General features: G+C 45.1%; 1 protein-coding gene across 1 annotated transcript in view; it reads left to right on the top strand.

Moving 5' to 3' along the window:
• The first annotated feature begins 531 nt into the window (after positions 1–531).
• The window catches only part of iqsec3a (IQ motif and Sec7 domain ArfGEF 3a), an 80,836-nt gene continuing 60,954 nt past the window's right edge, over positions 532–20,413 (top strand). The window contains exons 1-2 of the mRNA XM_053415038.1: positions 532–1,214; positions 17,775–17,855. Coding sequence (XP_053271013.1) covers positions 532–1,214; positions 17,775–17,855 — 764 coding nt within the window. The remainder of the gene's footprint in view (positions 1,215–17,774; positions 17,856–20,413) is intronic.

The following is a 20,413-nucleotide window of genomic DNA, read 5'->3' on the forward strand; positions in this document are numbered from 1 at the left end:
CATCCCCATTTTTTTTTGCCGAAAAATATAAATGTAGATTAAACTTTTTAAATGTCTTTATTCAACAGACCCTTAAGTTGTGTTATCTGCACATCTTGAATCATTGTAGTTGACAAATTGACTGTTTTTTGGGTGGCAAGTTAAATATATTTAATTCAAGATTAGACTGATTCAGTGAGGTGAAACGCTCAAAAGACACGTTCAAAACCGATTCTCCCATGTGACTCCTGCGTTTCCTTGCGTGTTGACGTCACGTGTCCACTACAGCCCCGCCTCCTCACTCCACTGATGCTGCTCTCCTCTTGCATCAGCACCATTTCTGGTATCCTCACACAGCATCGATCGAGAGAGGGAGAGGGAGCACACGAGAGAGAGAGAGAGGGAGAGGTACCCAGCCCCTCCAGAGTGCAGAGGCGTCAAACGGCCGCCAGAGCATCCCGGTTACGCACCGTTCCGAGGCCCCAGAAGCGCCAGAACCAGCTGAAGGAGAAGTCAGCGTAGCCGGGCACACGGTCGCAGCCGCAGTCAGTGATGGAGAGCCTGCTGGATAATCCAATGAAAGCCGTTCTGTACCTGAAGGAGCTCACCACCATCGTCCAGAACCAGCAGAGCCTGATCCAGACGCAGCGCCAGCGCATCGACGAGCTCGAGCGCAAGGTGGAGGACCTGATCGGCGAGAACCGACTGCTGCGCGACCCGCACCACTACGTCCAGCAGCCGGCTCCGCATCAGCAGCACCACCACCACCCCCACCACCACCAGCACCCGACCCACCGCAGCGTCAGTCCCCAGGCGCCGGCCCACCTCCATCACCCGCACCCGGGGAGCAACAAGGCTGCGGTGCACCAGGCGCAGCTTCAGCAGCAGCAGCAGCAGCAGCATCAGCACCAGCCACCACCGCCGCAGCAGCAGCAGCAGCAACAGCCGCCGCAACAGCAGCAGATCCCCGGTCTGTCGGCCCAGCCTCAGCAGCAGCAGCAGCACCATCAGCACCACCATCAGCAGCAGCAGCAGCAGCAGCCATCACCCGCTGCTCCGTCCTCCCACCACCCGCAGCAGCTGCAGCTCGTCCCCACCTCGCCGCAGTCGCCCAAAACGAGCCAAGCCAGCCCGGACTCCGGCGAGGAGGACAAGAGGAGCCCCTGCTGCAAGTCCCTGGTTCCGCAGACTCCCACCACTCTGTGCCGCTCGGTTGGACTGGCCAGGAAAACGGAGTAAGTAGTAAAAAAAAACAAGTACACTATAAAGACTGTTCCGATCTCAGCAACCTGATTTGGTCATATTCAAAAAAATCCTTTTCATTAAAAAACTAGAACCAACCTAGAAGTCACCTCGATATGAGGCTTGTTCAAATGGGATTCGGTATTAAATCCAGTGACCTTAATAAATATGGATTTTTTTTTTCAGTGCATCCAATTTTGTTCATCTAAAAATAGCCAATGTGTTTGTCCAGAAAGAAGATGTGATATCCTCAAGGGCCCGGACACATAATGTCACCGCTCTGTCACCACCTGAGGAACAGTGTCAGCTGCAAATGTGGGAAATGTCAAAAAGAGAAGCTGTTAAAAGAAAAGAAAAACAGAGAAATATATTTATTTACTAGAAATTAAACTAAAAATCATCCCAAAAAAGTATCATTCTATAAAGTGTGCATGACTTTTGTCCTCACACATGATTAACCTCACATCCCCTCATCTAGCTAAGGCTTAATTTTCTGACAGGTAATTTTCTCTCCTTCTGTATTTTCACATTACTCACTCAGTCGTTGGCCCCTTAAATCAATTGGATGCTTAATGGATATTGATTTGGAGGAGCCAGGCTGGCATTTTAACGGTGCCGCTTATTAATTCTGCACCAAGGGATGCTGTCAGGAGTGGATGGGATCGGACCCTGGAGATGAAGTGTGTTTTTTAGGGCGACTCCAGCAGGAAAGTTTGGTTAAATAATGGCGTGTGCTCAGGTGGAGTTGAGGTTGGATCTGTTTCCGGGGCCCGGGCTGATGCAGCGATTTCACAGGTGCAGTGAGAGCTCTGTGGAGAGACGGTGTAAACACACATCTTAGGACGAGCGAGGCATCGGCTCCTCTGGGCACATCACTGGCTCTCAGCTCTCTTACATCTTCGCATTTGACAAAAAAACACCTCCGATCAAGGGGCAGACTGCGACTGCTCGGCGCTCATTAAGACAGCAGCAGAAAGATGTGAGGGACGCATAATAGCGGAGATGGAAATGCGTTTTATGGTTGTGGTGCTAATAAGCCTTGATAAGCTTGAGTGTTCCTCTGTGAAGACATTTCATGAGTCAGCGTCATCTCAGTGGCGTCATGCAGAGCTGCTGTTGCAGACTCAGGACGATGTGATCATCCTGCACAAAGTGATCATCCTTTTAGTGGAAGTCGCCTTAAAGATATAATATTTGACAGATCTTCATTCAAATGTCTAAACACGACTAGAGGGTTTAAATTGTTTGGAAAATATTTCAAATAATGTTTAAAACCAGAGAAATCCTGCATTTTGGTCAAGGTGACGAGATGCTTCACATTATTTATTGAGACATATCTGCTTTACATGTGGTTTTGACCTTCTCCTCTGTAAGGTTCAAGGCAAAGGATGTAGGACGAAGGAATAACACACCCCAGTTAGCCAGTTAGCCAGTTAGCTAGTCAGCCAGTCAGCTGTTTTGTCTGTTCTGTCCCTTGTAACGCAATCTGTCATCGCCGTTTAGGGATTAATCTGTAATACATTACATCATCTATAGCCATGATTTGCACAGCTACTCCCATGATCCCTCGCTGCTTCACGACATCACCCAACTTGGTATTTACGTTATTGATTTGATTGGGAGCCCCCTAGTGGCAGAAGTGTTCAATCGTCCAGTAAAAATCTTTCAACCTGGGCTCAGTTGGCTGCAATGGCCGACCATGAGGTAAAATCACGAGGATAACTAAATAAACCATATATAATTCCATGAATCATGTTAATAACGGTCTAGCTTCCAAATATGAAAACATTTATTAAACATTTCCTCCCTGGTGATTATGGGTGTTCGTGCATCCTCTCCAATATCGGGAACAGAGTAGCCTTAATCGGTTGTCTTCTGTGATGTCAAGAAAACATTAGATTCATTCAATGTGGTTTAATAAAGTATATCACAATTAACATATTCCTTTCAATCAGAAGTAATTCAAAGTGCAACAATGGTGACATCTTCATCTGCATGTTTTTTAGTGGCTTTAATGAAGATTCATGGTGTAATGATGTTGACTCAGCAGATTCCATTTGGCTCTCTGGCTCGGGAACAAAACACTTTTAATTGTCAAAGTGAAAACAAATCTCGACACAAAGGTCTAAATCAATTAAAAGCATTTGCATAAGTATTTCACCGCCTCCACACTGCAGTTGTTCCCCCCTCCTCCCCCCCAACGACACACAAATTCTTCTTTGCAAACCTGCAGCTACAGTCACAAATGATCGACTTCAAACCGAGAACATGACATTAACTGTTTGTGTAACGATTCCTGCGTCGCTCTGGTTTTGACTCCGGTGCGTCGCTCTGGTTTTGACTCCGGTGTCTTTCTGGTTGCGGTTCTTGTTGCAGGTTTCCTTGCAGACTGCGGTTTCCTCTAGATGCTCCTTGCATGTTTGCTGCATTCGATTACTCTCCCTGTCCGTCCATGTGCCGATGCAGCAGAACAGCAGCTTTTCTTTCCCTCAGTGCAACATCATTATCCCCCCTCTCCCCCCCTTTGATTTAATGATGTGACAGAGTAAAACGCTGGAAAACTTATAGGCACTGTCCACAGCATCGAATGTTCTCTACTCTCCAACATCAAGGTCACATGTATATCCTCTACTGGAGCCACACACACACACACACTGACAAACAAACGCACGCAACGCACATCCCATCTGTTCCACCCGGCTGCGTCTGCATTGTTCCTGTTAATCCTCGTCGATTTATCGCACCGTCAAGACATAATTCCCGAAAGGTGCGGGTCAGGAGCAGTGAACAGCAGCATACACACGAGAGGTAACACAAGGGCCGTCACGTGGAGTCACCCAGACACGGAGAAAAAACACACAATACACAAAAGATATTAGCTGCGCAAAATAAATGGGGGAGTGTGCGGATTAAACAAGTGGATGCTCTCTCGGCAGTTCTGCAGAATGATGAACAATGAAAGAGGAGAGCAGAAGAAGAGAGAGTGAGACAGAGAGAGAGAGAGAGAGAGAGAGAGAGAGAGAGAGAGAGAGAGAGAGAGAGAGAGAGAGAGAGAGAGAGAGAGAGAGAGAGAGACTACTGTATACAGCCCTGTCTTTAATTTAGAAGCAGTGACACATGAAAGGCGGGAGATGTGACGCAGCATTGTCATCTCCACTTAAAGTGATGATCCTGGTCAGACAAGATGGTGTGGCGCTGTGATGTCAGTGCAGCGGGAGAGGTGAAGTGTTTCTGATAACAAGACGACAACAGGAACAAACTGAACAATACGTTGTCTGTCTACTTCTCCAAGTTCTTTTTATATAGTGGGAACTATGGGCACAAGTTAGCAGAGAGCAGTCTTTGAGATTCAGGGGGTTATGAATTATGTAAGAGGACAACCTGTCACCCCTCGAGGGACAAGTTTGACATTTCGGTAATTACGCTAAATAGATTTCTATAAATAATTAAATCAAATCGTGTTTTACGTTGTTCTGCTCTTGAATAATATTTTGGGGGATTATCACTGAAGATTTGTTACCTTTTGTGGATGCCTGTGTCTTTTTTCCAAAAATGAAATCGCAGACTTTAGGGGCATTTTCCCACCTGAAGGTCCCGACCAAGGTTCTTTCTTTATTTCATTGGTTGAAGGTCTCCTGGTTAGTGTTGGTTTCACTTTGCAGTTTATAGAGCGAGCTAAAGTTTTACTTCCTGTCATCTACATATCAAGTAACCTATTTCCCGCGAGGCACTGGATTTCCAACTCAACCCCCATTTCCCCATCTGATCCACGTGTCTTAACTGGATTAAAAACCGGAGCAGACGATCCATTGCGAAGCTCCGAATGAAAAATGAAACGCTCTCTGACTCGTATCACTCGTCCCTCATCTGCTCCAGTGGCTTCGTTTGAGTGGCACATATCAAGGAGCTGCCTTCAGCTCGGCACACAGAGAAGGAATGTGGTTGAAAAGGTTGTTTCTGCCGCGAACCTCGACTTCACCGACGGAGAGTGCGACTGTGTTAGTGAGTCTGAGGAGGATTCTTCAGGGGCCCGTGTGATCTGAGGGGAGCCCTCGGCGATCCACGCTACCCCTCTTTCTTCCTCCTCCGCTACTTTCTCTGTGACTCCCACTCCTCCAGCTTCCATTGTACCGACGCTTGTTCTCTCCCGATCCTTCGCGTCTTTGTCCACCTGCCTCATTACTCCATGACGGTTCTTCCTCTCTTTTCCCCGCGCTCCTCTGCATCCCCCCCCTCTCTTCTCCTCTAATCAGCAGCTTATGCTTATAGTAGCCACCTCTGCAGACTGGATCAGTATTCAGCCCCATCCTCTCACCATCACGCTCTCAGCCACTCTACACAAGTCCCGGCTGGGCTGCAGCTTTCAGTCCGCCCTGTCCTTTGCTATAAACGCTCAGGGGGGGGGGGCTGCCCAAGTGTGTGTTTGTGTGTTAGAATGAGAGCGTGACAAGGTTGTGGCCGTGTTTCCACGAGGGAGATGCACTAGGTGTATAGGTGAGGTTATGTGCTTGTGTGTGTGCAGAGGTGCGTGAGGGTCTGACCGGCAGCAGGCCCATAGCCTGAGGTGGAAATCCTGGGGTTCTCATATGGCTCCAGGTGCTTCTCCCTCCCCTACACACTCTCAGTTATCCTAAGCCACTGCTCTGACGCACAAAGCACACAAACCCTAACATGCCACATGCCACCTGGCAGCCCTCGTGTTTTCCTACATTCGCTGTGCCCCCCCCCCCCCCTCATGCCCTTGTTTTCCTCCCACCAGCCCCCTCGAAACCAACCAGAGACCAGGATACATCTCGTACGTGCCTGCACCCCGTCTCCTTCAGGATTGAAGTGGGGCGAGCACGTAGCACTTAGAGATGGGGGAGCTCAGCACACACACACACGTGCACACACACACATGCACACCCAGGCATACATTACAGAGTGGCCCCGCTGAGCGCCTGCTGGATGCTGCAGTGTCTCCTTGTTCTGATGCTCTTAGATCAATGAGCCTGGAGCTTTGCCAGCGCAGGCTCCACCTGCTCTGCCGGCCCTTAAGAGTCCTGCTAGCCTCCATCACGAGGTATTCCTATTCTATACCTCCTGTTGTATTATCTTGAAATAACAGGATTCAGACTTTATAGGAGCAATTTGTGACCGACACAAGGTTAAAACCTCAGAGCGACGCTTAGCCGTGTGAGCTGTGAGCTAAGAAACTCATGAAGAATTAGATTTGCTTCACCTTCCTCACCAGAAGTTGGCAGTATCGGTTATTTCTTTGTTTACAAGTATTTCTTCTAGTTTGCTCCCTTCAAATATTTCAATGTCCTTACAGTATTAGGGCAAGGTCACACAATACAGGAATAGAGCAGAGGCAGAGCTTCACCTCAAGATTGGAGAATTCTAACGTACGTGTTGCACTGCCCCTAAAACCCATCAACTACACAACGTAATAACTGGTTTTAACCACAATCCCACTCTTCTCCAAGTCTGTAGTAGTTCTTACCACTTTATCATGAGTGGAGTTAGCAAAGAAATGCTTGTTTAAACATCAGGAAATTGGTTTCAAGTCCAATATTCTCTGATCTGTAAGTTCTTTTGTTGTTCTCTACCAACAGCTGAGGAAAATGTCCGAATTATAAAACCCTCTTTGTGGGTTCGACTTAGTTTGAACAAAGTTCTTATGCAATCGAACATGTTTAAAGTTTCAGAGGCACAATATATAAAGAAGGCACCACTCTCTATATGAAGAATCATGGCCTGAAGAACAAATGCTGAAACCATATGTATAGCCCAGTATCCTCTGTAAGAAATGAGGACATATATCTTGTTTTAATGATTTTAGTGAACGCAGTCTTTAAGAATGACAGTTCCCTGCCGTCCTGGAGCCTGAAGGAAAAGTCGACCCACCGCTTCTCTGCATGTTTGACTCCTAAACATGTGCAGGGGCCTCTTCCCGTACTTCTCTCTATCTCTCGTTGCCCCCTGTTCTCTTTTCCCCCCTCCACCATCACATGTGGTGGAATCTCCTCTCTCTCACAAGCCGCCCCGTGCTGTTTCCTCTGCGTCCCCTCCCCCCCCTCTGAATGGGAATCACGTCTGCTTATGACAGGGTGGCTTGGCTCCTGCTGCCGCTGGAAATCCAAATCATGAATATCACATTTGGTGCGTAAAGCTTTTAAATTGCTTCATTTCTCGGGAGGATGTAGCTGCTGGGTGATTCCTGACTTGCAGGTGGAATATTCTTTAAAAAAAAATGGATGCACAAGTTGAGCAAAGCTAAAGACAGCCCCAGTTGCCTGTAATCCAGCGATGTGTGTTCACCTGTGTGCGTTCTAGAGTGGATACATTTGTGACTCTTGCATTTACATTTGTGTGTGTGTATGTGTGTGTGTGTGTGTGTCGGTGTGTGTGTGTGGCAGAGGCACAGAATCAATATTGTGAAGACGTCCATCTCTAAAATTTCTAAAATCAAACATCATAACCTTCCACGGTATTCACGGTTGTTATATTTGAACCAAACTCCATTACTTTAAATGTCTCAATGTAAAAATACTAAAATAGTACTAATATGGATTTTGCGTATCTATTCAATATATTCTGTCCTCTTTGCGGCTGCCTTTTCAGGAATTGCCAAATGTTTAGTTTTAATCTACAGAGAGGTGAATGTACGTATGGGCTAGAACCATCCACACAGATTAAAGCAGGGCAGGGACCGAATAACTGCACACAACGCAGTGAGTGAGGGGTCCCAGAGGGTCGAGGAGACCACATGTTGACCCACTTTCCTTAAAAACATGGCTCCAGTTTATTTCCAGTGCATCTGTTTGAAATCAATCTAGATGAGAGATAAACAGGTTGTCCTGAGCATCAAGCACTCCTTGTAATATAGTCCCCCACATTGTTTTTATTCCCTGAGCTAAAATATTCACTCGTCTGATTGATGCATTTAATTTCTCCGTACACGTGAGCAGGGCCTCTGATGAGCGACCGGCCCGGCGTCATTATGATCCAACATGTTCTCAGCCCCGGTTGCAGATGGAAAATCACATCAGCGTCTTCATCTGGAGTCACTTCTGATTGCATAAGGCAAGATGATCGTTTGATTGAATAATCAAAGCTCGACTTCCTGTGCGTCCCTTTGATTACACATGTAAAATAATGACATTATACAGATTTGTTTTGTTTAGAGCTGCCTACATGTGTCAGATTGGTATTAAAAAAACAAATAAACTTTGCATTGATGAAAACACAAGTGTGTGCTCTTCGACAGATGCTCGGCGACATTTAAAATGTAACGACTGCACAGTTTGTCAGTGCGGAGGTAAAAAAATCACACAGAGACAAGTGTGGCACTTAAAGACACCCCCCTCATATCTGGCTCTTATACTGGCTCCTTAATGCATCACAACCTGTTTCATCTTCCACACAAAAAGGGCAATTAGCAAAGATAACAGATGAGTTGACCATCGTGTAAACACTTAGAAATACCTTGAAGATGATGCATCATATGGCAGTGTGTGCTCCTCTAGCGTTGGACCCTCACTTCCTCATTATGTGATGTGTTCAAATGATATTTTTCCTCACTTAATGGGCTCGTGCCTTCAGGGATTTCTCTAAGAGTTTAAGTAAAGGTTGAACTGGATGAAAAGACCACGCTAAGATGGCCGGACACCTAGAGGGCTGATGACGCTGTGGCATGACTCAAGCACGGTGGTCAGTGAGCTTCTGGAATCAAAAGGTCCTTGGAGAGAGCGAACAGTGTGCAGCTATGGGAAAAAAATGTCCGCCGCCCATCTGTCGCAGAGATTTCACCTCCCGAGAGCTTAGCGCTGAAAATCCCTCGGCAGACAATTCTAATTGTTTTTTTGCACCATGTGCGCCAGTGTGTGCGTCTGGGAGTGGACTCGCATGTGCGCCCGATGAGATTAAAAACTCTAAATATGAGCTCATATTAGAGGGAAAGAAATCCTGAGAATAATGTCGTAATATAAAATTATAGTTTGAATTAAATTACATTTGTCCAGTTGCCATCTGCATGTTATATAACTGTACCAAGCAATACCGCAATGCTTTTTTGTTTCCACATTATCAGAATCAGATGAAGTGATGCTCGCTGTGAGTATTGATAACTGCTGCATTGTTGGTCAGTGATGTAAAAATGACAAACTGATTTTTGGTCGTGAGCTTCTTATCTAAATGGATCTGGCCCACACCCATCACCCTCATTCAGCCCCACACACTGGGTGAACAGTGGCACTTAGACAACGCTCCTGTTTGCCAGATGTTGCAGCGAGCATCTTATCTCAGCCAAAAAATGCCCTCATCTATTTTGTCCCGGCCAGAAGAAAACCAGCGATGCATCATCAAGCGATCACGCTCTCTGGTGACCCCCCCTGAATTTGGAATTTAGCTGTTTAAGATTCATTTAACATTAACTTCTCAAACTAATCCCAGGAACACGAAATGTATAGTTCAGCTACTTGAACTAACTTTGACGTTAGCTTCTCGGACTGAGAGGACAGATGAGGCCTTGGATCCTGCTTTTCTCAAATCAGAGATTTATAAAGATGAAAAGTTTAAAGTGATTGATGCGCTTTGATTTTGATTGATAGCTTAAAACACTATATTTATATACTAAATAGCAGTAGTTTTTTCCCCGAGTTTATTTTTCAATCAGGAATAGCTTTAGGTTCTTAAGTTCATCTGTGTATTTATAGTTAAAGGCTTTTTGCTCTTATTAAGCATGTTAGGTATGTAGCATGTACGGGTATTATTGCGGTTCATTGGACGTTGCTCTCTAAATTTAACATAATCACCATGTCTTTTAAGAATGAGGCAGACCCACACATGTGTACGTGCGCACACACACACACAGACAGACGCGCACAGGCGCACATTTGCCTGGGGAAACGTCAGGTACGGTTAACTACACGACCCAGAGTAACGTTCAAAACAATCCACCTTAGGCTTCCAGGCATAGCAGAGCTGATCGGAACAGGCACAGCATGTCCAATCGGCTTTCCCCCAGTCGGCCCGACGCATCGCACAGAGCCTCAGCCAAGGCTCAGCCGTGACCCATTGTACTGCCGCACACAAGAAAAAAGAATCTGCATCCAGGTACTGATTCACTCTCTCCCTGCTTCCTCTGTGGAGCAGTCACCTCGGTCTCATAATTTCACATTTCCTTTTTGTTTCTGTGGGGTTTGAGTGGCATAGAATTAAATTCTGGTTTGAATGCAGAATTCCTCTGTATCCTCGAGCCACTGTTGGAAAATGACTAGCCAGCGTTTGTCTGTGAAACCCACGCAATGAAGTTTGTGTCTCCTTCTGTGACATTTGGGATTGGACGGTAGAAAAGTCCCCCCGGGAGTCAGATCGCCCCCCCCCTCCCCCTCCCATGCATTGTGGTTATGTCATCAACTCCCCGTCTGTCGACCTCTTGAACTCAAGGATTACATCATCAGGTACGCAGTGCCGGGTGGGGGGGAGGAGGGGCCAATGATGTGATCGGCGATGACATAGGAGATTTCGGTGTTCGGAGTGAAGAAGCAGATGACATAAGCAGAACTGTCTGAATGAGTCATGTGTGGGAACTGGAGTAAAGACGTTACCGGACGTGGATGATTTGTCACGTCGGCCCGATCCCCGTCCCACACACCCTCTCTCCCTTGTGTTAATTCGAACGCACAATGCCTCTGCTTTCCAGGACCATCATTCACAAACGATGGGTTCTATTCAGGACTCTTGGCCCCACACTCCCCCTCGTGTACAAATGGAAAATAATGTTGCTGACCCCGGAAGACTGAATTTGACCTCATCAGGCCCAAAGTCGGGCTGATACGAGACAACCGTGTCAATGTGATGATTGTCGAGCATCATTGTGAGGCATGGAAAATGTCTGTGGAATTTGACCGGCCGCCAAGTCCTCAGCAGATGGTCCTGCAGCAACACAGTGTAGCTCGATGCTCAATATGAGCTGCTAAAGCTGCTCAGTAGTGGAGGCACCAGCTGGAGATGGGGTGGAAACAGAAGGATAAACCGATGCTTTCATGGCTAAATGACTGACTGTGTTTTTACACCAGTTGAAATTGAGCGATTTTTACCTTTTTCATTCCTGAGTGAAGCTTGGGCCATTATGGGCCGACGTGTCCACCGCTCCTGTGGTGAAGCTATTGTTGAAATGTCTTTTTAATGGTTGTCTCAGACTAAACCCGAGTGGATAGTTTGCACAAAGAGAGCAGAATAAAGAGCAGCACAACAATCACAACGTTTATTTTCTAACCTTTGTTAGGTCTCCGATTGGTCCTGCAATTTCACTCGCTCTTGTCGAGAGACACAGACGAGTTCAGAACTTCTCCAGGAGTTCAGCGATACACAAAACAAACTTCTTTTTACCGTCCTTCTCCTCGATAGAACCGAACCACACATTCCACTTCCTGTCACACACATATGACTTGGCAGAAAATCAGCTTATGGAATCGAAAAGCTGCCCGAGAGATTGCTCACTGGAACCAGCCATTAATTTAATACCCTGTAATTAAAATGCATTTTTTACTTCAGTTTACTTCATTCCTTCACACTGACATCAAATTCATGGTATTTCATTTTATATTATGAAAAACGTCTCCCTCTGAGGGGATTTCTGGTTTTCAAAACAATCAAAGAGAGGAGTTTGTGTTATTGTTAGGTTGTGTGTTGTTAACATGGCTAAACTATATTTAAAATCCACTGACAACAATAAAAAAACCTTGTAGTGATAACACTTCGACGTAACATGCAATAAGTTTGAATGTTAGAATTTCCAATAAAAAGCAACAGCCCTCGAAGTTTGCAAATGTTGATGTTTGCAGGCTGAATGGGATTCCTTTGATGGCAAGAGGCTCTTTGAACTCCAGAAATCCTGAGATGTCACGTTAATGCACGGAATTTGGCTGAAAATACTTCTAACACAAACTTGTCCAGCAGAAGTAAATGCAGCTCGGTGTCAGAGGGAAACCCCCCCCCCCCCCCGACAAGCAAGCGCTCAGAAATGATACGCTCCTGCTCTTCCTCCAGGCCCCTCCTGATTTGTTGCCTGTTTTCCCTCCTCAACCCAAAGATTCATCTTTTAAGTTTTATTGGAGGGGGACCAAAGGGTTAGGAGGAACTCAAATGTCAAATGCAGAGGGAACTCCTTTGATTTTTTGGGGAACGACAGAAGAACCAGACGTTTACCACTGGTGTTTTATAAGTCCTCTGAAAAGATCTTAAAACTCTTGATATTTCCCCTGATATACACGCAAGCAAAATATAAAAATTTGCTCAAAACCCACACAAACCACCACCCACCGCCGTTCCTTTATCTTCCACTTTTCCCACCTGTGTACATAAACTGCTTTCAGGCAAGCACTGAACTCCTGAAATTATCCAGAGGGGGCTGTATATCAGTTTTCCCTGCTTCTCTGCCTCTAGCCCCCTCTAGAAATGCAGGATAATGTCCATTGAGCCTTGTGACAACATAGCAGGATACGGTCCGGGCCCAGAGTTCATGTTTGAACACGGTTTTGTATAAGTAAGATCTCGGGGGGGGGGGGGGGCATAAATGCAGCTTAACCAGAGAAATGGTGTCACATGGTTCCAAAAGGTGGATTCAAGTGGGCCAGAACGAGATTGAATGAATAAACTTCAAATGTTGCAGCTTTCCTGACACTGGCGCAGAATTCAAAAGGTTTCTTTATTTCAATACAAGGATGAAGTGATTTCTTTTTTTACCGTCTCCTCTTTTGTTTGCCCTTCTCTCGGGAAATGTGCTCTCGCTCTTTCTCTCGTCGATCTCCAAGCTCTTTCTCGGTTTCTCTTGCCGAAGGAGCTAAGCCGCTTGGGACGGCCCGAGAGTCTGCACTGACGTAAACCTTTTAAGCAAGCTTTTATTTATTTTTTATATATATATATATATATATACACTTTATATATATATTCACTGTGTGCGTGTGTGTTAAGACATCGATATGGTCGGATTTCGGGGCTGAAAAACGAGTTGTGTTTCAGTGTTTGTGTGGAAGATCACTGCAGTTATAGACTTAGAGGATTTAGTTCAAGGATATTTTGTATTACAGAAACATTTTGAGTGTCTTTTTTTGATTTACCCTGATCAAAGTGCATCTGGTATTACTACCATGAGATGAGCTGAATAAAGTAAAGTATTTTCTCAACTAATTTAATCTCAAGGATTGTGTTTCGGAGAGTGGAAAAGTGCCATTTTCCTCTTTTTCCTTTTTTCTAGGTGTCAAATTAAGTTGCTTGGTTTTAAACATATATCAATAGAAGGTTAATTTAGCCCCAGGATCTATTTTCAACCCACTTAAAATGTAGTTCTTACCTTTTCTAAAGCTGCGATTTGATTTTGACCTTGACTCTAAAAAGCATTTATCCCCAAAACAAAATAAATCAAAACAAACACGGAAATTAAATAATGGCCACAAAACCCGAAAGTGTATTTTTCCAGCCATGCGACCCAAACAGCCTCTCCACTGTAATGTGAATACGTTTGCCTCCTCCAAGGTCAGCTGTGTTTGTATTTACCATGTTTGGCCTTCAGGGGCGGACTCTAATGCAGCATATTATGTTATTTGAGTAAGCGGGGCGAGCGTGTTCACCGCTTTCCTCCCTCCGCTGCTGAGGAAATGGTCTGTGAAAACTAATCCATCAATTATTGCGAGATTGAGATATGAGATTTGATTCTCTCTCTCCTCTCACTCTCTCTCTCTCTCATCTCTCTCTCTCTCTCCTCTCTCTCTCTCATCTCTCTCTCATCTCTCTCTCTCTCTCTCTCTCTCGCTCCTCTCATCTCTCTCTCTCTCTTCTCTCTCATCTCTCTCTCTCTCTCTCTCTCGACTCTCTCTCTCTCACTCTCTCTCTCTCTCTCTCTCTCTATCTATCTATCTATCTAGCTGGAGTTCAATCAGCCGGCGAGCTATTGACACAGTAAAGCTGAATTCAACGGCGGGAGGAGCGCATCGACAAACACATTAGACACGAGGCGTTGAAACAGAACACAATGAACCGGTGGTGTGCCGATTATGCTCGCCCTTAAACACGCCCAGTGTGCGGAGCAGCTTATAAGAGCTTGTAGTTTTCTTTTTTTTTTATAGTTGGTATTAGCGTGTTTAGGGCACGGAGGGAACTCAGTCATCGTTGTGGAAGATCAGGAAGGCAGGTCATGCGAGTTCAATTTAATCTCCAGCACCCGCACTGATCAAACACTGTTCAAGGAGGGGTGTATGTGTGTGTCTGTGTGTGTGTGTCTGTGTGTGTGTGTGTGTGTGTGTGTCCTGTGTGTGTGTGTGTGTGTGTGTGTGTGTGTGTGTCTGTGTGTGTGTGAAAAAGGATGGTTTGAACCCTTGTTAATTTTCAACTACGCGGAGAAGAATTCCTGCTGATAGTCTTGTGGGGGAAATGTTTGCGTAATCCTGAACATGGAGATGAGGGATTGTCGTCATAATGAGCGTGTGGGTTTGTGAGATAGAAGCAAAGCAGAGATTAATTAGGATATCATAGCTGCGAGTGTTCTCCCACTGTGTGGAGCGAGCACCAGACTCGCGATATGTGACATGATAGTTGACCTTTTTTGGAGTTCATGCTGGCTGTGCCCCCTCGAGCTCTTTTTCAAAAACAAGGATCCCCTCATGAGCGAAAAAATTGAGATAAAAAATGCTTGCAAGCTGTTGTCTGAGTGCAAAGATGGTAAAACCTCCAAAGAGAGGCGGCAAAGACGATGGGCGAGATAATTGCGAGAAACCAGAGATCAAAGCAGACAAAGGTAGATGGTTAGGAGTGAATCAAGCAGCGATTTAAAAAGAGGGAGTTCATTTTCTTTCCATCCCTCTGCTCTCCTGTGAGGTGCTTTTCCCCAAATGGGGGGGGAAGCGATGACTCAAATATCGTCGACACGAGCCCGTGGGGATGTCAGTGTGTGTGTGTGATTGTGTGTATGTGTAACTAACTCTGCCGCACACACGTTGCTTCCTCACAAGTACAGCCAATTGATTGAATTCAAATGAGCTCTGCTGTTTTTCCTGCCTCCGTGCTGTTGTTGAGAAAAAAGGATGACTCAGCACTTTTGGAGTGGCTGAGGTCTTTATTCATACAAATAGGAGACGGCACACAAAGTGATTATACACACGATTGTGATGCTTTAGCTTTTATATAGTGAACTAATCTCAATTATAATAACCACAGAAGATATATAACAATCCAGAAATGACGCCAATATTACAAAATCTTTGGCTGATTGCATCATTTGTAATCCGACTTTGCACAGTAGCGATCTCATCTTATTAGCGAGTCATCTAATAACCAGAGGGTTGGTGGTTTGATCCCCGGCTCCCTCGTGCCTCTGGTGTGCGAGTGATGTGTGACAGAGAAAGTGCTGCACATAGATGCAAACAAGAAATAGGGTTTGATAATATAGATTAATACAGAGCATTTTCCCATGGAGTGATAATCAGGAAAGAAGAAAGTCTGTTTTTGTTGTTGTCGGAGGTTAAACTGAATCGTCCCACTCGTTTTCCCATTATCAAACATCACTTATTTGACACGTTTGCTGTAAATTCCCAGCAAGCAAACATAATTTGATCAGTAGCAACCAATGACTTTCAACCTGATTGTTTTTTTGTTTTTTTATGTACAAACGTACACACCCTTAATCTGTGTGAACAAAAGGCTGTGTTGTCCCAGTGCTCCCACTAATCTACGTCCCCTCAGAGACCGACAGTGTTCTCCACCTATTACGAACGGCCACAGCAGTGTCATGTAACTTGTGGCGCACACAATTAGAGGAACCATTAAGAATGGGAACTAATTTGCCGTCACACCCTCCCCGCGCTGTCTGCCATTGTTGCCGGCAGACACGTCCCCAACTCCCCCTTCAAAATAAAAGAGACGAAACATTCTTTGCTGTCATGCGTGAGGCATTTTGGGGCTCGATAAAAATCCCTGTGCAGCATGTGAACTATTGCACTTCACGGCAGAGAGCAGATGTGTAGGAAAGAACAGACTGAAGTGTTCTCGAGGAGTCCTGCTCCTTCAGGATGTTTTTTTAGATGTACTTGTTCAGTCTGTCCTCACACGGGACAGAAAGAAAGACATGACAGCCGGGAGATTGACTACAGGGCGGAAAGGTCCGGTCGCTGCTCGGAAGACGTTCCCCTCCGTCCATTTCCCTGTCCCTTGTCCAGGGATAGGGCGTAGGATAAAGCCGCAGCTCTCTTTTACCGGCTACATCTTCTGACAGCAAGAGTAATCGAGCAAATCTCTCTATTGCACAACACACCGTGCCTGCAGGACCCCGGAATAGGGGGATGGGAGGTTGTGTATATGAGCAACGGGGGAAGAAAGAAAAAATGGTGGAAAAGGAAAGAAAGGAGAAGGGATGAGTCGTACGGGGGAAGGGAGGATGTTGAAGGACGAGATAGATGAAGCAGGGTCCAAGCGGAGGAGAGGACATGGTGATAGAGACAGAAAAGCTAAAGGCACTCAAGGCTCTTGTACATACATTTTTAAACATCCTTGCTCTCTTCTCGCTCCATTTCAGCATCACCTTCACCTGTGACTGTATATATCTACAGTAACTAGTAACCAGTAAAATGGGAATATGCATTATTAGTGGACTTGCCGCAGCTGCACCATCACTGTCTTGTAAATTGCTCTGTATATTTCTGCTCTGCCAATATGAGGCTTTGCTAAATTGCTATTGGATTTTGCAGTTTTACTTTTAATTCTTTGCAAAAGTGCCTCTAATTCTTGGATGGTAACTGGAAAGAGAAAGACAGGAAGGTTTGAAGAAAAGGATCGAAGGTAGCTCCTCTTTCTTAAACGCAACTTTATCGAAAAACAATCTCCCGTGGAACCTGTCAGCAATCAACTGACGGCAACTGACAATATTTTGTGGGCATAGACAGAGGATATGTGTTTTGTTTGCAGAACGTCACATATAGTCCGACAGAAGTTTTTGAAGCGGCAATTTAGTTTGAGTTGAAGGTGCATACGCGATTTTGGACCAGTTAAAGATGATAGCTGTCACATGTCTTTTTTCTCTCCACACAGACTGTTTACCTGCGTGAAAAATTAAAAAAACAAACAGGCAAACTACTCTACTGGTATCTGCAAAGGAGTCGTCGGGCTAACCTACATTTAAAAACCTTCGTATAGCTGCTGATTTTGGTGGAAAAGAGGAATCTGTTTTCAAACTCTAGCCCCAGTCTGTTCTACTCCTGTCTCTGTCCGTGGTGCTGAAACACTGGAAATCAGTCACCGTTTTGAACAGAGACAAACAAATCACAAAGCGATGAATATTAAACAAGGCCGTTCACTTCAGCTGCATCTAAAATCAAAGTTTCAGCGTGTTGATTCATCCAAAGCTCGACAGACCTGTTCCGATTGGGCTAATCTAGGTCTGGACAAAGTTGGTTCAGGGCTCTGATTATTCCAAGGGGCACTGGCCTAGAAATGGAAACATAAACAGAACAAAATGTCGACACCCTTCTGGTCCTTTTATTTATTATTATTCATCTTATCATTCTGTTTTCTTTCAGTAACCAGACAGTGCTGCACCAGTTCTGCTGCCCAGCCCCCGAGGCCCCAGAGGGGGAGACATCGACCGCCTGTGTCCCCAGGTAAGATTCACGGCATCCTTGTCACACCTGCACAAATATTTATATTATTATTTTCACTTTGAACTATTTTATTTTCTGTAAATTCTGATTGCAGCCACGTATCATGCATCCTGTTAAGTACAGTGCTGCAGTAGCTACTCCAGGCAACACAACGCCCCCAGCAGTGTTAAGTTGAAGTGGTTGTAAAGGCTTCAGGGTCAATTTGAATTATTCCCCCTCCACGATATAAATATTAGACTCATGTAATCTTAAGAAAGTGACCTCAGTGAGGGAAAGGTTGTCACTCCACAGTTTTGCCACATCTGCTTGGGTTCTGCGTCTCATTGAGGCAGTGAAATCACGACTCCTGCTGCAATTTGTCATTTCTGCACCGCGTTTGTCAGAGGATTCCAGAATCAGTCATATCGAGATCCCATTTCCTGCCGGTCGAGTCCTTGGCCAAGTTTCGAGCAAGTGGAAAAATATTACACAGAGTTTAGGTGACAAAGCTGGATGATGATGCCGTTATCTCTTAGTGTCAGATCGGCAGACGACAGTGACAGAGCAGATGCTGCCAAGCTCGAAAATCCACCACTTCAAATACTTGTGTATGAACAACAAACAGCTTCTTCTACTTTACGATAAAAACTGTTCAAGCCGGACACTTGAAAAGCTCCGGTGTTGGTTTGAAGTGATAATTTCTTAGCCACAGTCCTGAGAAATATGGAAAACAGTACAGGTAATAAATAGCTGCTGAAATAACGTTACTTTAATACCTTCCAGCATGCCAGTTAGCTATAAATGGAAAAATAATGCTAATATTTAGTGTTGAATAGATAAATGAACAATAAGAAATAATGAACAAGCTCTGATGTGGTTTTGTATTTACCCCTTTCAAGCCAAACTGACAGTTTCACTAGGAGTTACGGGCCAAGGCGCGTCAATAGCAATTAAGCCATCCACCCCAAAATGACTTGTTTGTTGGGGGGGGGGGGGCGGGGGATGCACTTTTCACAGGATTGTTTTGCTGCGTCGTCCTGAGCTCGGCAGAAAATAGCAGATAAGCAAACGTTTTATTGATGGCAAATCATAGCCCCCGCAGTGCAGAACGCGAAGGGGGGGGGGGGGGAAGCTGCATCCCCAACAACAAACCTCTCCGACAATCAGACTCTAAACAGCTCAGAGGCTTAAATCATGGAGAGATAGGACAAAGAGAGGAAAGGGAACATTAATCATCGGCTCTGTTTGCCACTTTGAAGATCTTTATATAGTTTTCAAACATTATTGTCAAATGAAGAAGTGACGACTCCGAAAACTCCACCGGCTTTATCAGCATAATTTTTCATGTTCAGGTTCATCATTTTAATTAGTGTTATCACTGAAAAAGGTCTACATGCTCTTATATGTTCTTCAGACCGTCCATAGCTGCAGCTCCTCTTTTCAGCCTCTGTCGGATAAACCTGGTTTTAGCACCTGTCTCTTTAAGACTCCCGATAAAGCAGAGAATGTTCTGATTGGTCGACAGCTTCCAGTCCGTTTAGGAAATGGCACTAAACAAACTGACTAACAAACAAACGGACCGGTGAGAAAACACAAACTCGTTGGCTTAGTTAAAAATATCTATAACACACTAGAGAAAAGAAAAAAGGATAATAGGAAAAGTAAAAATAATTATATAATATGAATGATAATGAGCAAATGTGTCTCCTTTAAATACATGTGCAGAGCTGCAGTGGTTAAAACTGATGGAGTGACTTTCATAGGGTTAAAGCTGGAGCAGAAATTTGATTAGTTTGAACTTTGCCTGTTCAACGACTAATAACTAAAGCTACAACCACAGTGCCCCCCCCCCCCCCCACACACACACACTTCCCTGTCCCTGAAGCAAACCACTTCAACACAGGACGCTCTGGGGCCGAGGCAGAAAGCAGCTTGTGGTTTTGTCCCTTTTCTTTTGTCCTCGTTGGCGTCTCCTCTCTTCTCGAGAGCCCGCATTCTGTTGTCGTTGATTTTTCTGTACCTCCGCATTGTTGTCAGTGACTCGTTGAGCATTCTACCCACGTGGCATCGGCACATCGCATCACACCACGGCGACATAACTCCACACGGGCACACGAGCCATTGCATCCATCGTTCATATCCATGTTCACTTCATTCAGGCTTGTCTCTCCACTGTGGTCACGTTAAGTTTGAAAGAGTCATGTATGAGTATTGCCATGTAACCAGAGTGTAATTCTGCATTGTAAAAAAACTGCCATAATGCATTGATGTGTGTACTGTAGGATCTTTCCCATGCTGGAAACTGGTGAGCCTCCTTGTTGACACATGTAATGCATCTGTGTTCATGTGGAAAAAAAAAGAAGAAATAAGTTCTTATCATGTTGCATGCTTTGGCTTGGCAGTGATCAGAACACAGCTCCCTGTCTTTCTCCGTGTGTGAGTGTGTAAATGTTTGTGTGCGTGTGTGTGTGAGTGTATGTGTGTGTGTGTGTGCTGGTGGGACACCGCGGTACACACAGCGTACAGTAGATCATTTGCAAATACTCCAGGAATACACACAAAACTGTGCCCAGGCAGGA

Source organism: Pleuronectes platessa, chromosome 22 (assembly GCF_947347685.1).
Source record: "Pleuronectes platessa chromosome 22, fPlePla1.1, whole genome shotgun sequence".
Lineage (NCBI taxonomy): Eukaryota > Metazoa > Chordata > Actinopteri > Pleuronectiformes > Pleuronectidae > Pleuronectes > Pleuronectes platessa.